This window comes from Macaca mulatta, chromosome 9, assembly GCF_049350105.2.
Source record: "Macaca mulatta isolate MMU2019108-1 chromosome 9, T2T-MMU8v2.0, whole genome shotgun sequence".
Lineage (NCBI taxonomy): Eukaryota > Metazoa > Chordata > Mammalia > Primates > Cercopithecidae > Macaca > Macaca mulatta.
In genome coordinates, this window is record NC_133414.1 from 125,233,994 (window position 1) to 125,256,027 (window position 22,034).

At 45.4% G+C, this 22,034-nt stretch overlaps 1 protein-coding gene across 50 annotated transcripts in view; it reads left to right on the top strand.

Annotated features, from left to right (window-relative positions):
• Positions 1-22,034, top strand: part of TCF7L2 (transcription factor 7 like 2) — a 220,662-nt gene that overhangs the window by 142,139 nt on the left and 56,489 nt on the right. For 18 of the 50 annotated variants that reach the window (XM_028826859.2, XM_028826840.2, XM_028826839.2 and 15 more), the window contains one exon: positions 149-292. The exons of 19 other annotated variants lie outside the window; for them this stretch is intronic. In XM_028826859.2, the coding sequence (XP_028682692.1) occupies positions 149-292 (144 nt within the window). The remainder of the gene's footprint in view (positions 1-148; positions 293-22,034) is intronic. 13 more of the 50 variants (XM_028826860.2, XM_077947528.1, XM_077947508.1 and 10 more) reach the window with 1 other exon arrangement.

Consider the following 22,034-nt stretch of genomic DNA (forward strand, 5'->3'; position numbering starts at 1 on the left):
ATTTGCGCTGGGAACTATAATCCCTCTTGCTTGGAGCTTCTGTAGAAATGTGGGTTAGGGTAGAAAGGAAGGCTGGGGGCTGTGTGTGCCTTGGTGACGTGTCCCCCTCACTCCCGAGCCTTACTCTGTTCCCCTTTCTTCCTGGCAGCAGAGCCCCCTCCCTTGCTGCACTCAGGGACATGACTGTCAGCACTTCTACCCCCCCTCAGACTTCACTGTCAGCACTCAAGTCTTCAGGGACATGAAAAGGAGCCACTCCTTACAAAAAGTTGGGGAGCCCTGGTGTATTGAGGTAGGTCTCGGAGCAGAATGACGGTATGAGATGAGTTAGCTCTGAAATGAAGCCGCCCATCCAAAGTTTACCTCTCTCTAGGGCAGGGCCCATCCACTGCGGTCCCTGAATTCTTGGCGGGTCACTGTCATTTCGGGTGCCATGATGTCTGGGTGTGCTGACCACTGATAGGGATATCATAGCCATAAAAACGCCTGTTTACAAGGAGAGGGTGGAGGGTGGTGCTCCCATGCTTCCAGGATGCCTGGCTCCCAGTGAAGGCCTCGTGATCCAGTGCCACATGTAACTTCCGTGAAAATGAGGAACACAACATTGTCCCATTAAACTTGGCCCCAGGAAGTGTCTCCTGGGACTCTTCACAGTTCGCAATGGAGAAGCTACCACCTCAACTTCGCCTTCGTTACTAGTAATTTAGAACTTAAAGATTTTCTTTTAAAATTCAGGGTGCTGGAAAATGCCCGCTTTGCCTCGACAGTACCTCCCAGAGGCAGCCGTGAGTGGCATTACTTGCAGGTGTTGCTCTCCAAGGACAGGAAGCATTGTTAATTTCCTTTAAATAATTCAGTACAACATCAATCCCCCACACTACTCAGTGCTTGGGAGTGGCAGTTCTCTTCAAATTAGTAGTCCTAAAGAAAAAAGAACATCTAGAACATGCTTTTATCTTGAGAAAAGCAAAAGTCAATGCAGATGAAAAATTTTCAAGAAACGCTTAGATTTAAACAGCAAATGATTTAGTACTAATGTTAGCTTTTTAAAAAAGAAAACTGAATATTTATGAACCGATTAATAAAGCCTCTGTTTTTAAAAACATTTATTGTATACCTATTGTGTGCTGTGCTATGTGTTAGAGCCACAGGAACAGAAAGCAGTGCCTCCAGCAGGCAGAAACCTGGAGTGATATATATGTACGTAAGTCTTGCTGTTGGAGAGAGAAAACGTGGAATAAATCATCTTTAAAAGTTTGTTCTGGCATAGGAAGTGATAAATAGCCATATAAGAGAACTAGAAACTGTAAAACTATATAAAGAAAATGTAAATACCTATATTCTTATTACCTATTGATAATCTCTCTGTTTTTTTTTGAGATGGAGTCTCGTTCTGTTTCCCAGGCTGGAGTGCGGTGGCGCGATCTCAGCTCACTGCAACCTTTGCTTCCCGGGTTCAAGCGATTCTCCTGCCTCAGCCTCCTGAGTAACTGGACTACATGTGCACGCCACCAAGCCCAGCTAATTTTTTGTATTTTTAGTAAAGACGGGGTTTCACCGTGTTAGCCAGGATGATCTCGATCTCCTGACCTCGTGATCCGCCTGTCTCGGCCTCCCAAAGTGCTGGGGTTACAGGTGTGAGCCACCGCACCTGGCCTTTTTTATTTTTCAATTTTTTTTTTGAGATGGAGTCTCACTCTGTCTCCCAGGCTGGAGTGTGTGATCTTGGCTTACTGTGACCTCCACCTGCCAGGTTCAAGAAATTCTCCTGCCTCGTGAGTAGCTGGGATTACAGGTGTTTGCCACCACACCCGGCTAATTTTTGTATTTTTAGTAGAGACGGGGTTTTGCCATGTTGGTCAGACTGGTCTTGAACTCCTGACCTCAGGCCATCCGCCTGCCTCAGCCTCCCAAAGTGCTGGGATTACAGGCGTGAGCCACCATGTCTGTCTGATCATCTCTCAATATTTGGATACATTTCCAAATTTCTAATCATTCATGTGCACAAACCTTAAAAGTGTTTCACAAAATTGGTATTATACCTCATAAGGTTTTGCAAATTCTTTCTACTTTTAATTCTAGGAACACTTTTTGATATTATAACATGTGCCTAATTCTCTTTAATAACTTCATGTACTAAAGTGGAAATCCTCTGGTCCAACTATTCCCTGTTAGCCAAATGTGCATAAAACTGAAAATGTGGCTGGGTGCAGTGGCAGACACCTGTAATCCCAGCACTTTGGAAGGCTGAGGTGGGCAGATCACCACGTCAGGAGTTCGAGAGCAGTGAAACTCGTCTCTACTAAAAATAACGAAAATTAGTTGGGCGTGGTGGCACGCGCCTGTAATCCCAGCTACTCGGGAGGCTGAGGCAGGAGAATCGCTTGAACCCGGGAGACAGAGGTTGCAGTGAGCCGATACTGCACCACTGTACTCCAGCCTGGGCGACAGAGTGAGACTCCGTCTCAAAATGTTTCTGGAGTCTTTCAGACTTTCGCTGTCTTGCACGCTTGCCTCTGATCTTGCATGTTCTTGGGCCATGCCTATGTCTTGATTACCTGGAGCTACTGCCTGTGTGTGTAAGGAGCATGCCCTTTAACTGGCCTGGGTCTGATAGAGCAGGGAGGCCCCCTTTCTTCTGCATTAGCCATGGCCTGGTGGAAGATTTTTTTCAGTAGCCTGTAGTTGGTTCAGCTTTTAAAAGCATAGCTGTTCATTCTGGCTATTTACGTTAAGATGATATGAATATAGCTATTCTCCCATCAGAGCCTGGCACATGGTAACTCATTAATCTTTGGTTGGCGGCAGGAGGTAGATAAAGGAACTGGGCACCCATTTTAAGTATGAGGAAAACGAAACAGAAAGACTGGGTTTCTTCCTTATAACTCAAGATCCGCAGGAGCTGATTAGATCCCTGGCGCCAGTGACTGAGCATTTCTCAGCCTTGTCCTCAGAACCCAGCAGCATCTCCCAGGGACGTGCCAAAATGCCACGTTTCCAGGATGTCATCTAAATCTGTAAACCGTGAATAGGTGAGATATAAAGATGCCACTTAATGGGCTGTGCCACCTTGGGCAAGTTACCCGACTGATCTGTGCTTCAATTTCTCCATTAGTGATAAAGGTTCACATACGGGCTGTATATAAAGGGAGTGCTTGGTGAGAAAGTTGGTGGGCTTAGACTGGTGCAGGCAATTAGCAGGATTCTTGAGGAGTCACACCCTGATGGTGCGTCCGTGTGATGGGCCGGTCGCTGCTGGAATAGCTCAGTTATGTGTTCCCTGTAGGTTTTCATGGAAATTCACATGTAACATTCCTAGTACCTACTTCAAGAATTTTGGTGGTGGCTGGGCGTGGTGGGTCACACTTGCAATCTCAGCACTTTGGGAGGCCGAGGCAGGCGGATCACAAGGTGTCAGGAGTTCAAGACCACCCTGGCCAACATGGTGAAACCCCGTCTCTACTAAAAATACAAAAATTAGCCAGGCGTGGTGGCACATGCCTGTAATTCCAGTTACTTGGGAGGCTGAGGCAGGAGAATTGCTTGAACCTGGGAGGCAGAGGTTGCAGTGAGCCAAGATAGCACCACTGCACTCCAGCCTGGGCAACAGAGCAAGACTCCCTTGGTGGGGGGGTGGGGGCAGGGGAAGAATTTTGGTGATGTCTCAAAATCCTGATCCCACAGCATGGGTGTGATAGAAATAGCTCTGCAGAGTGTGGTGGGGACCTCCTGTGACTGGTCATAAGAACTAAGTTTGAGTCCAACCCTCACTTTTTTGGCAAGGTGCTTCCCCGCTCTGTGATGCAATTCCTGCATCTGCAAAAAAGGGGGTGGTCATGGGATATTCCCCTAGTCTGCTCCACTGGGTACCTACAGAGATCCCTTGACATTTAACACAGGCTTCCTGTGATCCAGGAACTATTCTAAGAATTACTGTAACTACCTCCTATATTAACTTTTCCAAACCTTGATAGCAACCTTATGAGGGAGGTGCTGTGATTATTCCCATTTTGCAATTAAGGTAACTGAGCCAGAGAGAGAGAAAGCAACGTTCCCTGAGATCACACAGCTGAAGAGTGATAGCTATAAAATTACTGGTAATGAAGGGCCATGGTTATTGGCCATGGTTCAGAGCCGTGATACCAGCCATCTTCCACTTGTTCAGGGAGAACGTGTTTGATCCTTTTCTTCACTCAGCCACCTTAGGAGTTGGGAGGAAATTTTGGTTCAGGATACCTAAGTTCTTACAAGTCTCAACAGTTGTACTTTCTGTCCCATCCACATTTCAAATTCATTGTCCCTTCTCTTTCTTTCCATGTAATTCAGCCGGATTCGAACCCTTTAGATCCCTTCCTCTAGGGAATTAAGGTTGGTAGACCAGCTGAGTAAATGTGACTCAGAAAGTCAATATCCACCTGGGCAGGGATGAGTCATTTCTTTCTAGTTAGCTATTCATGTACATTTTAAAGCTCGCCACACAAAGTCATTACATTGAGGCTATTAACATGTTTAATAGTGACAATAATAGGGTGTGACCCATGGCATATAACCGCATTCAGATAAGAAGAAAGAGTTTTCTTTTTTTTTTCTTCCTGTAATTGCTCAGTCAATACCATTTTCACGGAAATACTTGCAAACAAACTTTTAAAAAGTTCTTTGTCCAAACCCTTCCCTGATTCCTTGTTTCCTTCCTCTTCAGGGGTTCTATAAACTTTTCCTGATCAGTGGCCGGGGATTAGCGAGATGGTGCACTCTGTCCTTCTGATTTTGTGGTTGACCTACCCTTTTGCTGGTGTTCAGCCAGTTTTTATTGCATTTTTTGGGGGGGGTGTGTGTGCGCGTGCACACGCATGTGTGTATTTTCAGGAGGGGGCCACATTATTGCTGCTACTTGCTTGTTAACCTCTCAATCTAGAAATTTCAGGGAAGAAGAGACTTCCGCTAAATTTGCCAAGCTAGACGCATAAACAAGGAGTTAGCCATTTTGGTGAGAGGAAATGAAACTTTTCTTGGGTTTATTAGACCACATCCTATGTGGCTTATTATATGTCTGATTTCTAAAAAGCATGTCATCATGGTCAAAGTTTTATTTTTGCTTGTTAGTCATTTGAAACAAATATAGATATTGCTTCATTTCCTGGGTACTGTATTTTTCAGTACGTGATATGTATGGAAAATTTGGATCTACACAATGAAGTGCACTAGAAGGGAAGTATTTGCTAATTTATAAGTCTCTACATTATAACTTTGGATTAGCAAGCATTCTGCTAACTAAACATTTTCATTTATCTCCTACCCCTGATTATATAAAGAAGCAGATGAGACAACCAAAGAAATACCCCTCCAAGACAAAGTGAATATTTTGAAATACTTCCTCTCAGTCGTTTAAAAAATGTGATTTAAAAATCATAGGTGGGATCATACGATACATGCACTTGTTTTCTGTTTATTTTACATCTCTCTATACTAGAAACACTTTCCTATGTATGCCACAGAAACTCTTTGTGAAAGTACTAATGGTTATCTCTCCTGTGCCTTAATATGCTTAGCTGTTGCCCCAACGAACACAGACTGTTTCCAAAGTTCTGCTGTTGGCCGGGCACCGTGGCTCATGCCTCAAATCTCAACACTTTGAGAGGCCGAGGCAGGTGGGTCACTTGAGGCCAGGATTTGAGATCAGCCTGGCCAACATGGCAAAACGCTGTCTCTACTAAAAAAATACAAAAATTAGTTGGGCACATGGTCCCAGCTACTCAGGAGGCTGAGGCAGGAGAATCGCTTGAACCCAGGAGGCGGAGGTTGCAGTGAGCCAAGATTGCACCACTGCACTCCAGCCTGGGCAACAGAGTGAGACTCCATCTCAAAAAAACAAACAAACAAAACCAAAAAACAGAGTTCCACTATTAATAGTGCAACTGCATCTCATGTGGCAGAGGGTGTAAGTTGCAAATAGTGAAGAGAGAGTGATTCTGGAACGTTCTATAATGCCCCCTTGATGTATGTGACCCCTCATTGCCTTGCATGTATAGCCCCGGATTGTTCTGTGCAAGTGGGCCAGCAAATTCAATTCCTTGTCACCCCCTCTCTACCCCAGTTCATGCTGACTGGGTAGGATGGCAGTTGGGACTACCAGATTATTTTAACTTTTTCCTTCCCCACATTCTCTATCTGCCAAATTTTTTTGTTGAAGTCTTTTAGGCTAAATGAGTGGACAAATTTTCTCTGCTGATCAACCACTGTGGTAGTGTCAGTGGACACTGCCGTTCCTCCCTGGGAATTTTTAATGCTTCAGTGAGGTCATATTCCCAGTGCAGAGGGAACATGACATAGCCCCACTCTACAATCAGATGCAGAGCTTGCCACAGGAAAACAGACGCAGAGAAGCCGGGATCATTTCTGGCCCCATTTCCCTCATTGTTCACCATTCCTTGGGCTGCAAAGAGATGTCATTGTAAACGCTCTCCTTTTCATTTTGTATACTAAGCAGGAAGCCCAGGCACTCTCCTCGAGGTCTTCCAAGGAGCTCATCCATGCAGAAGATAGGAGTATTCCTGCACCCTGCATCCTAGCTTCAGTGGGCCCACTTGACACCCGCTAGGGCACCGCAAGCTGTACCCATGTCTCTCCACGTTAGTGGCTACCTCCTTTTTCCCCTTTCGTTGTGAGCCACGTATTTTCTTTGTGTCTCGTGTGACAAAGGTCATTCGTAGAGAAGATTTGGGCCTTTGGTGTGTGACATGGCATCCCCACAGTTGATTGTTTTGGCTCCTCCCCTTTTCTAATGCTGTGAGGTGACAGGTCAGTTTTTAATGGGCTGGTCTGCGTCAAGGGAGAGTATAAATTAGCCTTAAGACTTTGTATTCCATACAGGGTCTCCCATATGAGAATACGCGGTTAGCACTTAGGGAGAGGGGCCGACGCTGCAGGGGTGGTTTTCACATTATCTGCCTATCAGTCAGTGTTTCTGTTGATGTACCTATTTCTCAGGTATTAATCCCTTTTATGATGTCACCAAGGTAGACGTTTGGAATTTGGAAACGGAGAGGAACCATATTTCAGCCCAGACTCTGGAACTTAATTTACTCATTTTTATAAGGGCAGTGATTATTAGGCCAGCAAAATAGCAGATCTGAGTTCTTATTCTTCGTTATAAGGCCTGTCCTATGGACCTTATTGGAAAGGTATTGATTGCATCAGCTGCTGCCGGTTTTGCCAGGAGCACCATCATCTTTCACCTTTTACTTCACACCCATCCATGTTCTCTGTCACATCTCTGAAAGGCCGTTTCAAACCGGTTTGCATTAAGAAAAATCAGTAATTTCTTTTTTTTTTTTTTTTTTAGTTTGCTGGAAGCACCATAGAAGGCCAGATTTGCTTTTCCTGGTCAATGTCTGGCTTCTTCTACAGGGGCCAAAAATGAAAGGGGAGCAGCCATACCCTTTTAGATTGTGGCCATGTCACAGCGCACTCACAGCCAGCTTCAGGGGCCGGGGCAGCAGGGAGAAAGGCTCTTGGCTGGGAGGATCTAAATTAGAGGCCTGTTTGTATTCAGAATGAAAGTTTCTGTTTTGGAAAAGCCAGTTCTCTCCAGAGGGGAGGGTGGGGATGGGAAAGCAACGAAGACAACAGAGGAAGAATAAGTAAGAGGGGGAAGTGAGGGGGCATGTAGTGACCGCAGGACATGGAACCCCCCGCTCGGCTTCTGCTCCAACCCTACCGGTCACTGGGTCAGACAAGCTTAGCCTGAGCCCCGCATCACCATCCCTGTCCTGGTGGTAGCCTCTTGCTGTTTGGAAAAACAGAGTTGGGGGAGATGACAGTAGCTCGACTGTGATCTACACACAGGACAGGTTGGGAGGGGTCCCGCACACTCTCACTTAGTGCTCATCCCAACTCCTGCCTGCTGGGTTTGTGGCAGCATTTGTGGTAAGCCTTGTGGTTCGCCAGGGGCCAGGGTGACAGGTGAGAAGTCCACTTGTTCGTGAGAAATGAGCTCCACTAGAAAGTAGGAGCAACTTGTAACGAACCAGGGGGAAGTCCAGTGTGTAGGTTGTCACAACTCACTCTCTCAGGACAAATTTCTTTCCTCTTGCCAGTTGTAGAAGAACCCGTGAGGAGGCCAGGTGCGGTGGCTCACGCCTGTAATCCCAGCACTTTGGGAAGCCAAGGTGGGTGGATCACCTACCCGAGGTCAGGAGTTTGAGACCAGCCTGGCCAACATGGTGAAACCCCATCTCTACTAAAAATACAAAAATTAGCCAGGCATGGTGGCAGACGCCTGTAATCCCAGCTCCTCAGGAGGCCGAGACAGGAGAATCACCTGAACCCGGGAGGTGGAAGTTGCAGTGAGCCAAGATTGCACCACTGCACTCCAGCCAGGGTGACAGAGTGAGACTCTGTCTCAAAAAAAAAGAGAGAAAGGTGTACCCTGGAGGGATTGCTTATGGCATCTTTTACTGGCTTCAGAAACACATGTCATGGCCTGATGCGGTAGCTCACGCCTATAATCCCAGCACTTTGGGAGGCTGAGGCGGGCAGATCGCCTGAGGTCAGGAGTCAGAGACCAGCCTGGCCAAAGTGGTGAAACCCTGTCTTTGCTAAAAACACAAAAATTAGCCAGATGTGGTAGTGTGCCTGTAATTCCAGCTACTCGGGAGGCTGAGGCAGGAGAATCACTTGAACCTGGGAGGTGGAGGTTGCAGTGAGCCAAGATAATGCCACTGCACTCCAGCCTGGGTGACAGAGTGAGACTGTGTCTCAAAAAAAAAAAAAAAAAAAAAAAGAAAGAAAGAAGAAGAAGAAGAAACACATGTCGTACCTGAAGGGAAGATAGGTCCTTTCCCTGCCCTTTTTCCCCATTTCCTTGGTAGGGGTAGCAGTGTCTGGCACAGGCTCCTGACCCTTGTGATGTAGTGGTATGTTTGTTTCTTCTTAGACCTTTCCTGCTTAGGACAACAAAATCTACAATATCCAGGTCTCTGTTGGGGCTTTCTGCACTGGGGTCTTCCCTGGTCAGGTCACTTGCAACTGTTTTTCAAATCTGCATTCACTGGCATGCAATTCTGTGCCCTTGATTTAAGGTATGAGGGTCAAATGTGAGACGTGGGATTTTTATTAAAAAAATTGTATTTTAGGCCGGGCTCGGTGGCTCCTGCCTGTAATCCCAGCACTTTGGGAGGCCCAGGTGGATGGATCACAAGGTCAGGAGTTCGAGGCCAGCCTGGCCAATATGGTGAAACCCCGTCTCTACTGAAAATACAGAAATTAGCCAGGCCCACGTGGTGGCATGCACCTGTAGTCCCAGCTACTCAGGAGGCTGAGGCAGGAGAATCACTTCAACCCAAGAAGCAGTGGTTGCAGTGAGCCAAGATCATACCACTGCACTCCAGCCTGGGCGACAAAGTGCGACTCTGTCTCAAAACAAAACAAAAAATTTAAAAAAAAATGTATTTTAAAGTATATTGTGATTATTGACTTTTTCTTTTAGTTTCTAGTTCTATGAACTGTAATATAAATTCGTATTATTGTCACCACATAGGACCCAGAACAGCTCCATCACCCTGTACATGTCCTGTTGCTGCCTTTGTGTAGTCACTGGAGATGTGGGTTTTATTTTTATTATTTTCTCCATTTGATAGATAGTGCTGACTTGATTCACTTCATCCATTCCAGGGCTAATGTTCACTGTTGATTGTCAGGGGCTCTGCTCTCCTGTTTCTCCAGCCCTCTCCAGCGAAAGAGATGTAACTACAGTGCCATGGTTGTCAGCTTGTTAGTTATTGGCAAGTCTTGGTTGGATTTTCTGTTCTTCATTGTGGGCTGTCCTTGCCCGTACACCTAGCACACTCTGGGCCCCTTTGTGGATTTATGAGAATTCAAGCTAATTCCAACAGTGGCCAAAGAACAAAATAGTGAGGGAAATATGTTATTGCTAACTATGTAGTCCTCAGAGTGAAAATGACTTTGGGAGTATTCTACTTTGAATTATTTATTTTACTCTTTCTCAGGTGTCAGGACAGATTTTCAAGATTTGGGCATAATGTTTAAAATGAAGATGGTATGTCTGTAGATTTTATTGACCCAACTTGGTCCTCCCAGGCTGTCCTCACCAGCCCCACGACTTAGATGAAACCAGGAATGGCAAGAGGAGAGCACCCAAGCCGCCTGCACCAGTCCTCATTGCATCCCCACCCAGGCTCTGGAACGAGCTGCTACACGCACAGGACGACCAGAGCTGCCGTCTTCCTGGCTGTTGTTCAGAGCTAATGCTTTCTTAGGGAAAAGTGCAATGTAGGGCTATGTGTGTGGTGGAGATCTGCTGTGTGTGCTTGTCCTCCCCCTGGGAAATGAGAGGTGACCTCCGAGGTCCCAGCTCAGAGTGTCACACTCGAGTGAACAGTAGATGATGCTTCTGCCGTGCGTTTTGCTGGGGAAGGTAATAGCCATCGCACACATGTAAATTCTTGTGTAATCCAATTCCTGTCTTTGTAATTACTTGGAGACTTGCCATCGCAGCCAATTGAGAAGTGGGAGCAGTGACCCTGGGCAGAAAGCAGAAATTGGAGGGGAGGGGAGAGGCGGGGAGGTGGCATCCAGAACACAGTTGTAGCTCTCCTGGCTTTACAGCATCTAAAATCACTTCAGGATCAGGAAAAAGCAAAAACATTATAACTGCCCTCCACGCAAGTACCCCAGCTTTTCTGTCCCAAGTGCCCGCTGCCTCTGTCTCTCTTTCAGCAGGCTGGAGGAATTCTCAGCGTGGGGTAGAGTCAGGTCATCCGTGACTTAGCTGAGAGGAAGGACTTTTACTGATAAGAAACTCCCATTGTCTGGCAACAGGTTTCTGTAGAGGAATGTCTTCCAAGTGGGAGAAGAATGGTTTTCATTTTTAACAACCACACACTCTAAACAAAGCATCCCAAGCGCGGGTACCTAGCATAGAAAGAACAAAGTAGCCAGGAAACAAGTTGCTTTTCAGCATCTTCATTGAAATGATAGGGTATTTTAGAAAGTGGGTGGCATTCTTTCCACAAGTATAGCAAGTGTCACTGTGGGGTCTTAATTCTCTTGAATATGCCTCTAGAAAGCAGAAGGCAGAATGATCAGCTCTGCTCTGAACGTGTTTGCCATTTGTCTGACTGACGTTGGAGACGTGATGTCACTTCTGCAAACACCCACGTGAGAAGGTGTATTTTTTTTTTTTTTCTTATTTGGGTGACAGATTGCATGTTAGGGCACTAAAAGATGAAAGGACTAAATATTTGCTTTAGAAAAACACAGTGGAAGATTCTCTCATCCTCCCCACTGAAAACTGATGGGCTTAGAATGCCATTAACTGAAACGACTGTCTGCAGTTAAAACTTATTGCGACCCTCTGGGCATGATTAACAAGTCAGGTGGAAAGGGAAGGTGGAGGAATATACGGATTCTTTTTTCATGTTGTGTGGAACAGGGCACTTTAGTTGAAATTGAGGTTCAAGTTAGCCAAAAGAAATTCCATCTTTCGGCCAGGCGTGGTGGCTCACGTCTGTAATCCCAGCATTTTGGGAGGCTGAAGTGGCTGGATCACCTGAGGTTGGGAGTTCGAGACCAGCCTGACCAACATGGAGAAACCTTTTCTCTACTAAAAGTACAAAATTAGCCGGGTGTGGTGGCGCATGCCTATAATCCCAGCTACTCGGGAGGCTGAGGCAGGAGAATCGCTTGAACTAGGGAGGAGTAGGTTGTGGTGAGCTGAGATTGCGCCATTGCACTCCGGCCTGAGTGACAAGAGCGAAACTCCATCTCCAGGGGAAAAAAAAAAAAATCCATCCTTCTTCAATGTGTATCTTATCCTTCTCAGTGTTTAATAGGATGTTCTACTCAATGAATTGGTTTCCTCCCTATAAAAAGGAGCAATTTGTTATTCCCTCTTTCAGATTTAATGATAAAGTCATAATTCTTGCGAACCTTTTGAGGAGGATGTATCTTATCGCATAAGAGAGTGGTTCACGCCTATATTGTCAGTGCTCTGGGAGGCCAAGGATTACTTGGGGGCAGGATTTTGAGACCAGCTCGGGCAACATAGCAAGACCCTATCTCTAAAAAAAATTAGAAAGTTAACCAGCCATGATGGTGCCTACCTGTAGTCCCAGCTACTTGGGAGGTTGAGGCAAGAGAATTTCTTGAGCCCAGGAGTTCGAGACTGCAGTGAGCTCTGAGTGAGCCACTGCACTCCAGCTTGGGCGACAGAACAAAACCTTACCTCTTACAAAAAAGAAGAGAGGGGCTGGGTGTGGTGACTCACGCCTATAATCCTAGCACTTTGGGAGGCCAAGGCGGGTGTATTACCTGAGCTCAGGAGTTTGAGACCAGCCTGGGCAACATGGTGAAACCCCATCTCTACTAAAATACAAAAAAATTAGCTGGGCGTGGTGGTGTACGCCTGTAGTCCCAGCTACTCGGGAGGGAGGAGGCGGAGGTTGCGGTGAGCCAAGATCGCGCCACTGCACTCCAGCCTGGGTGACAGAGCATGACTCTGTCTAAAAAAAATAAAAATAAAAAGAAGCGAGAAAGAATGTGGTTTTGGTACTCGGTGTCTAGGATGTCTGTTTAATGGGATGGTTAGGAGCGTGTGCTCCATACTCTGAGCTCAAACCTTGGCTTTGCCTCTGACCAGCTGAGTGACCATGTGCAACTCACTGTTTATGCCTAAGTTTTTGTATCTGTAAAACCAGGAAATTATTATGCCTATCTTCACTTATCAGGAGATTTGAATGAATTACAGTATATAAGGCAAGTGACATACATGGAAACTGGCAAACATCTGTATTTTTTTTTTTTTTTTTTTGAGACGGAGTCTCGCTCTGTCACCCAGGCTGGAGTGCATTGGCACGATCTCAGCTCACCGCAACCTCCGCCTCCTGGGTTCAAGCGATTCTCCTGCCTCAGGCTCCCGAGTAGCTAGGATTACAGGTGCCCGCCATCACGCTCGGCTAATTTTTTGTATTTTTAGTAGAGACGGGGTTTTGCCATGTTGGCCAGGGGGGTGTGGAACTCCCGACCTAAGGTGATCCATCTTCCTTGGCCTCTCTAAGTGCTGGGATTACAGGCATGAGCACCTGGCCATATCTATATTTTTTAATTCACTTCTTTGATTTGGGAGGAAGGAAACTTGAACCCTCTTCTTAGTAGCAGTGGGGTATGCTTTAATGTTAATACTACACACCCTGTGTTAATTCACTATCCTTCTAGCACTGGATTAAACTTTTCATAAGTATTATTGTTTCACCGTTACAGCTACCACTGGAGAGAAAAACCAATATTACTTAAAATTTGTTTAAATAAGCTAGTCGCTAACATGTACTGAGCACTTACTGTGTACCAGGCTCTGCGTTAAGTGGTTTTCATATATTAACTCATTTAATCCTCTGGATTTGTAGGAACCATTTTTTCCCCCTCATTTTATAGAGAGGAAAACTGGTGCAGACTTTTTTTTTCTTTTTAATAATTTGTCCTTGGTTCCACCGAGTGTGATTGTTAGGACTGGGATTTGAAGCCTGGGTCTTCAAATGTTGTCCAAACCAGGCTGCCCACCTCCCCATCAATGACAACCTTCTGTCCTGTAATGTGGAAGTGGGCCCAGCTGTATGAGAAGCTCAGCGTACACAGATGCTGTCCAGATACGCTGGCTTATGATCCTTGTGGAGAAAAAAATCTTTATTACCGGAAGTTGTGGCTTCTGAGCCTCTCTGCAATTGGCAACATAGATTTTTGTTTTGTTTTGTTTTGTTTTGTGTGTGTGGTTTTGTTTTTTAAATAATTAAAAACAGTTCTACAATTGTTACCACCCACAGTAAAAAATTGCTTGGATCCCGGGAAGTAAGAAAGAAAAAAAAATTAGGCTTTGGTAGAATGATTAACAGGGGGCTTTAAAGGGGAAAGTCCACTTTGGAGCGTGAGCTTTGGATGTGCAGATGCTGGGACCCTCGTGTTTTGCAAGTCCCCCATTTGCCTGCATTGAGAATCAGATGTTAATGGTGGTTGCCAGTGATAGGAGGGGTTGCAATGCGTGAGATGGCTCTGGGAGGAAACCCACATTTTTTCGTACTTATTAATGGTATGTCTTTTGTGCGAGTGGGTGTGAGTACTGAGAGCATCAAGTGTATGTTTGCACAGTGTGTGGTCCTCGCTGCTGTATTCCACTCCCCATGATGATGGGCTACACTAGAAGGAGAAGCAAGCCTTAGCACGGCTTGACAGTTTCCATTGTATGGACGGAGTCATTGAGGCAGGAGCAAGCCAGGCCTCGTTCCAGGTCAAGGGAGCTGGCTCAGTGTAGCTGGGGCTCTTGGTTTCTTAGGACTGTGCTCTGATTATCAAAGCTACGCCCCCACTTGTGTGGGAATGAAATCGGTGCCCTTGCATATATGTTGTTCCCCTGACTCCCAGCCCCGTCCTGAGAATTAGGATGGGCCGGGGTCTGAGTTCAATGTCTTTGGTCCAGTCAGATGTGCTATTCATTGGCGATCCTTCCCCCATGGTTTCAAGACTGTAAGTGGTCACATGGGCAAAGAGATGATTTCCTAATCCTCGTGGGAGCTTGAAGGATTTGCCTTTGTTAAAGGAGGAACATCATGCTGGAGGGGTGTCTGTCTGTGTGTCCCACTTAAACCACACTGCTTTTGACTTCTCCTCTGTGATGATTCCCAGGCAGCCTCCTCTTGCCATCCTGACTTGTTTAAATTTATGGGTTGTTGGCAAGCAATTTTTTGATGCTATTCTTCTCATAGCCAGAGGCCAAGATCCCTTGTGGAGCAGTGCCTGAATTTAATAGATGTCATCTGGACACCAGGGAGGGGCACTGAGAAGCACTGGGGGAAAAGTCTTAGAAGTGAGATTTTACCCCTAACGCCGTCTCCCAGCCTCTTATTTATCCTTTTCAGGGCAATGCAGCCTGTGATTTTTTTTGGTGGTACCATAGTGTCGTATACCATACTCTACAATTCTAGGACAAAGGACACAGTGTCCTTCCTAATGGTCTTGCAGATGGCCTAAAATACATATGGTAAGCCACTTATTTAATTTGATCTCAAATATCTCAGCATTACTGAGCTCTACACCTGGATGTTTATAAAGCCTGAAGATCTGTTCCCACTGCTGTAACATCAGGTGACACTCAACACAGTTCTACTCTTCTGGCTGTCTGGGGGCTTGGGTCCCAGGCTAGGGTCTAAGGCAGACAAGACAGGACCACCCCATTAGCTTGGTACATGAGGATTAAACAGTTCCTCGAAGTCATGGGATGAAGGAGAGCACAGTTAAGTCGGCCTCCGCTTATTCAAACATCAGATTGCTGACTGATAACCTCCCTCCCTGCAATGTTGGCAGGAAGCAGAAAAGAAGGGGAAGATTGTGAAAATAATTGTTGCAAAGGCCATTAACTTGGCTTTGTGGGACAGACATGTAGGTCTCTCTTTACTGCTTCTGAACACAAATTATGGAAAAGCCTGCACAATAGGTCTCGTTAACTTCCAGAGTGACATGACAGGGACTCCAGTTTTTGGGAGAGCTTGAGTCTATTTAGTAAAATGTTACTGAGGACTTCTGTGCCAGGCGGGGCTCTGGTGTTGGGGACAAGGGTGTGAGCGAGAGGACTGAGGTGTTGCCTTTAGGAAGCGTACTGTCTAGCCAGGAGGAACGACTTGAGTCGAAGTCGGCTCCCATTGGGCCTCCTAGGAAGTCCCAGTTTGCTCCGAGGCCTGCTCCTGTCTGGGAAGAAATCACCTTGAGAGCTTCTGGGATTTGGAACTCCCTGCCTGGTTGGATCCCCTCCATCTTCATGTGAGTCGTTTTGGTAGTGAGGCTGCCCAAGAAAGCCATAGCACAGGGACATGTGGTGGGCAGGTCCACCTTCGAAGTTTTGGGAGTTACCATGGCTGTTGTTCTGACTGCAGTCTAGATGCTCCTAGGTCCATTTCCCTCCTTTTTCACTGCTTACTTCTGCCTGGTGACCAGGGAGGTGCCCCCGCGCTTCACCCGCCTAGTGGGGTTTCCCACCACACTTCCAGTTCTTCCTCATTCAACATCAAGTCTTCGCTTTGCCGTTCTTAGAATCACGAAGATCCTGTCTGCCAAAAGCATCCTGTCCAGGTTCCAGGCAGACAAGAGTCTCTGAGCATTCCAGGGTCTTACAGTTTAGAAAGAGGAGAGAGCAAAATAATCTTAAAAGCACGGTAAGCTAGAGCTATTTGGAATAGAGCAAGCAGCCCTTGGGGCTCTGGCAATTGATGTTTGTAATTAGTATCCTGATTTATTAAGAAGAGTTAGTTGTCTCCAGGATTAAAACAAAACAAAACAAAACAAAAAAAGAGATTCTCTAGGGAGATTAATTGGGACTGTCCTGTGGGTAAGGAGATAGTAAGAAGATAGCAGTAAGTGGAATGTTACCTAACAGGTAAGGTGCAAATGGGCTCTGAGGTGTTCCCTTGAAACCTGGGCTTCTGATACAAGAAAAGTAAAATAACTTAGGTCAGGGAAATGGACCCGAGTGCACTGAGAATATTAATGCAAACAGACCCCCACCAGAGTAATGCGGTCACTGTGGCTGGGGTGGGTGAGTTTGTAGAATCTGTTACAGAATCTTGGAATTGTGAGAGCGGACTGATCCCGACCACTTTTCAAATCCTCTGTTGAAGAGTGAGGAAGCAGAGGCTCAGAGAAAGAAGACTGCTGGAACGTCAAGCAATCGTGTGCAGCCAGATAGTGGGAGAATCAAGACTAGAATCCAGATCGCTTGGTTTTCCTCTTTCCCCTCTGCCACCTCTGATTCAAGGGAGAGTTTAATTTTGTGAACCATTCCTGTTAAGTGCCATTAATTTCAAGCTCTTTCTGGATTAGTGTGTGAAATTCAGTGTGTTCAGTATGAATTCACTTATTTTCCACTTGAAATCCTGATTTTTGTCGGATGCCCCGGGTGTTGATGTGATGATCAGGAGGCTGGTGATGGTGATGAGGCTGGATTAATATAATCATCTCTGCTAAAGGTTAACTAGAAAGCAGTGAGCTGGAATTGATACATAAAAAACATTGGAAACTTTTCAAGCTGTGAATGTGCTTTAGCGATACATAGACAGTCAGATGTTACCATTTATGTGTATATTTTGAATGATGAATGAATAACTAACTAGTCTTTCCCAGAGGACTGGTATTTGGGAATCTTTTTATAAAGTGTTGCTTTCTGGGCTTTTGTTAAAAACTCAAACATAGAAATGTATGAAAATGATCCTTTGAAAACAAGTTTGGCACCAACACTGTGAGAAAACTTGAAAAGTATATAGGTTGTGGATCACCAGTTCTCGAACTCAGAACCACCCTGACTGAGTTGACCGTGATCAGAATGGATGCAAGAGTTCACTGGTTTTATAATTTTGTGAAGAGCTGTGTTCTGCCCTTAGCACTCCCGTGTCCTGTAACCGGGAAAGAAGCCGGTGCCCTGGGTTGAGTTCAGCAAGTTTGTTTTGACTTGCAGCCCATGATGGGAGTGAAGCTCTCATTATGTAATGTTAAACTGGGCCTGGAATGTCAGCAGAGCTTGGCCTGCCAAAGCTTGAAGGGTTGGTTGGGAATGGGCTATGTTTAGTATGACTAATCCAGCTCGGCTGGGTACTGGGTTGGGTGGGTGGCTCTCTGAGGAGGGAGGTATGACTTGGGCTATTTCAAATCTTAGCGCTTCGTATAAACTCTGTAGTCCCTCCCCTTACCCCCCTCCCCTCCCACAAAAGAAATTGAGCCTTACTGACTAACCAGTACAGTCAGGAGCTGTTGACTGATACCCAAGCCCTGATGTACAAATTTGTGGTCAAGACATCAAGGTATGGCTGGGTGCAGTGGCTCACGCCTGTAATCCCAGCACTTTGGGAGGTCGAGGCAGGTGGATCACAAGGTCAGGAGATCGAGACCATCCTGGCTAACACGGTGAAACCTTGTCTCTACTAAAAATACAACAAATTAGCCGGGCGTGGTGGCGGGCACCTGTAGTCCCAGCTACCTGGGAGGCTGAGGCAGGAGAATGGCGTGAACTCAGGAGGCGGAGCTTGCAGTGAGCCGAACCTGTGGTAAGCTGAGATCTTACCACTGCACTCCAGCATGGGTGACAGAGCGCGACTCCATCTCAAAAAAAAAAAAAAAAAAAAAAAAAAAAGACATCAAGGTACATCACTTGCAATTAGGGAAGTAATGTTTTTGGGTCCTGTGAAATAATGGTGTTTCTTAAAGCAGCCTATACTGGTCAAGTGTTGCTGGCAGGGGCACTTAGTAATTAAAGCAATTACACAAAGTAAACATTAGGTTCCTTAATAAAAATAGCAGTGAACCCTAGTAAAAACTGAATGTAAAGAAAGAGGTGGGCTATTTTCCTAATAAAGATTCCACAGTATAATTTAGAGTCTGTCTGCTGACCTTCTTGGTCTTCATTTGAGAGCCTCCAGCCCCCTTTGCCCCCATACTTCCCCACCAAGCTTCCTCTTGGCTCTTCTTAGGGGACAAAAGAATCCCGTTTTTATGCAAATGTTTTTAGCTGGAGGTAGAATAATCAGGAACCATGTTTTCACAGTGATCCTTAAACACAATGTGGACCCTCACCCCACCAGGCAAAGGTTGCATTTTGGTGGGGATGGCAGAGCCCCAGCCTCTGCTCTGCCTGAGGTGAAGTGGGGAATCGCTTTTGTCCCTTCCTGGATGAATGGATGTAAAGTGTTCACTGAACCTGGAAACACCTCCTTTTGTGTCCGGTGCTCTCCTAACACAGGCCGTTAAACTTGGGGCAATCGCTCATGGTGGGGGATTGAATGGGGCCATTGTGGGGGGGAGGGGTGCATACTGAAGCCATTGTGGGCATAGAGATGCCATTGTTTTCTCAGTATTAAAAAAAGGAGTAGGACTCTAGGGACCTCCAGGCATCAGTGTGGCTGACCACTGCACTGACTGCTTTTCTGGGTTTGCATTATCCCGGAGGAACCCCGTCACCCGAGAGGTTGGACGAGGTCAGCCTAGGCTGGCAGCACCGCGGAGCGCCCCCTACGGTATGGACGTGGTATTCCCTTTCCAGCGTCTGCAGGGCCCGGGTGCTCCATTTCTTCCCAGGACTGCCTGCCCTGGTCCTGGCCGTCGTTTCTGCAGGGAGGTTGCTGTTTTCCTCCAGACATCAGAGTTAAAAACATTTGTTCAAAAATCACTTCTTCCACTTTAGGAATAACATATTCTCCCGTTCCCTGCTGGTGACTTTTTCATTTAATTTTCGTTTTGCCATATGGTCTTTCAGAGGCACTCTGATCTTAATTATAGCATTCAGCCTTTGTTTATTTAAAAATCAGAAGGCAGATAGGCTATTGAGGGTTTATCTGTACTAATTGTACCACCATACCTGCCAACTGTCCCCTTAACCACTACAATCCCTGCCGACAGTGTGTATACACAAACACACGCGCGTGCACACATGCGCCACATAATGTAATGTGTTGATCAGAAAGGAGCGTATTTCTAGCTTTAGAATTGCGGCACTGGCATTTTCCATCATGAACCTTTGCCATGTGGTGTTGACTTGAAGGGGATTTAGCCATGGGATTGGGATGAGTTAGGGTCAGAAGACCTGAGCTCAAATCCTGACTCTGCCACTTACAGTGTTATTTTGAGGAAACTATTTTATTCCTGGAGTCTCAGTTTTACCATCTATAAAATAGGGATAGTGCCATCAATGTCCCAGTAAGGGTGTGGGATTTATTTTTTTAATTTTTATTTCTTTGTTTTTTTGAGATAGGCTCTGGCTCTATCGCCCAGGCTGGAGTGCAGTGGTGCGATCAAGGCTCACAGCAACCGCCCCACCGGCGTTCAAGCGATTCTTTTGCCTCAGCCTCCCAAGTAGCTGGGATTACAGGCGCCTGCCACCATGCCCGGCTAATTTTTGTATTTTTAGTAGAAACGGGGTTTCTCCATGTTGGCCAGGCTGGTCTTGAACTCCTGACCTCAGGTGAATCACCTGCCCCAGCCTCCCAAAGTGCTGGGATTACAGGTATGAGCGCCCCCACGCTGGCTGGGTGTGGGATTTAAGTGAGATATTATGAAAGGCTGGCAGATGTGTTAAGCATCCTGACATCTGGTGTTCAAGGGTTGGAAAGTGAAGCCCCATACAGCTTTTATAAGCAAGAGGCTTAGATGCAATGCCCTCAATTGTTTTTTGAAACATAATGTGCATACAGTTCATTTTGCTGTTTTACCTGCCTCTTTGATAACTTAAATATTCTAATTAAATCATGGCTTATATCAGAATGTCTAATATTTTATAGATCTTTTAAAAAGTGACTTGTTTGAAGATTATAACATCATTTCACACAGAAAATAGCTTTGCTCTGCTTACACTTCGAAAACACCTATTGAAGCCACTAAAGAAACATGTTTAGAAAATGTTAAAAACGTCAGTTATATTTTTGGTTTAAAACAAGCATGATAGCCGGGCGCGGTGGCTCAAGCCTGTAATCCCAGCACTTTGGGAGGCCGAGGCGGGTGGATCACGAGGTCAGGAGATCGAGACTATCCTGGCTAACATGGTGAAACCCCGTCTCTACTAAAAATACAAAAAACTAGCCGGGCGTGGTGGCGGGCGCCTGTAGTCTCAGCTACTTGGGAGGCTGAGGCGGGAGAATGGCGTGAACCCGGGAGGCGGAGCTTGCAGTGAGCCGAGATCACGCCACTGCACTCCAGCCTGGGAGACACAGCGAGACTCCGTCTCAAAAAAAAAAAAAAGCATGATAATTCTTGACTTCTTCCTCTGAATTTGCAAAGCTCTTCTGTTAGAGAAGTCAATTCTTTTTCTCCCTGATGCCTGAATACAGATGCATTTTTAAAAATATTATCTTTGTAGATAATAATGAACTTTTAGTTGTTATACTAGGTTCTGATACTTTTTTCATCAGGCCATCACAGTCTGAATAATTGTTAAAAAGTCAATTTTAGAAACTGTATTTAAAGAATTTCCAATTCTAACGTTTTCTTTGAAATGTTTGAGATTGCCTACTGGTTATTATTTTTTTTTTAAGAATTTTTTTTCCTAAAAGATTTTTCAGAAGCAGTGTTTTCACATGTAAATATCTGCAACAAACAGCACGTAACCAGTGCTTAACTGGTTCTATATATTTATACTTAGGACACAGCAATAAACATGTAGTATACACATGCCCTTGGTAAAGGAAGCTCTTCTTCTCACAAGCCTGGCTGCCCCAAAATTATAGTGAAAGACAATGTTGGTTCTAATTGCTGGCTTTTGACCCCTATATCTGTATATTTTACCTAATTTATAGTTGGAAAAGTAGCTAAAAATGTTAAAAGAGTTCATGCCAGTAGTTTGAGTCGTTGTAGTTTATAAAGCCCTAAAATTAAGTATGGAAGTACAAGAAAGCCTACACTATGTATTGGGTCTAAGAGAAGAAATCCAAATTAATATTAATTGGTATTCATGAGCAATCCCTGAGTGCCTGTAATGCTTCTGTCCCAACCATAGACTAATCTGGCCCACTGTATAGGTCAAACAAAATAGCCAACAGCTCCGAGTTTAGATTGGTTTGAAAAAAGGGGATCTGACTGTTAACACCATAATCCCCAAGTCTGTAATGTTCTCTGACCTCCGGTGCAAATAACTATTCATCTTTAGATGATTTGACAGCATAATTTAGCATTTGGCATTCCTTTTTTTTTTTTCCTAAGTGGTGATTAAAAACTTGTGTTTCTTCTCTAGCATATAAATCAAGCTTTTCACTTATATTTTCTGGGGCACAGAATAATTGAAGTGAATTGAACATTGGGCTGGATGGTCATAGAACTGGTTTCTGTTAGAGGTTAATTGACTTTGAGGAAATCATACCATCAGGATATTCCAGGGGTGTATCTGTTAGCTTTTTGACAGTTGTAAATAATTATCTCCCTCTCTAGATTAATTCCCTGAGGGCGGGACTTTGATTCACTGATACATCTATCTATCCCTAGTGCCTAGAACAGAGCTAGGC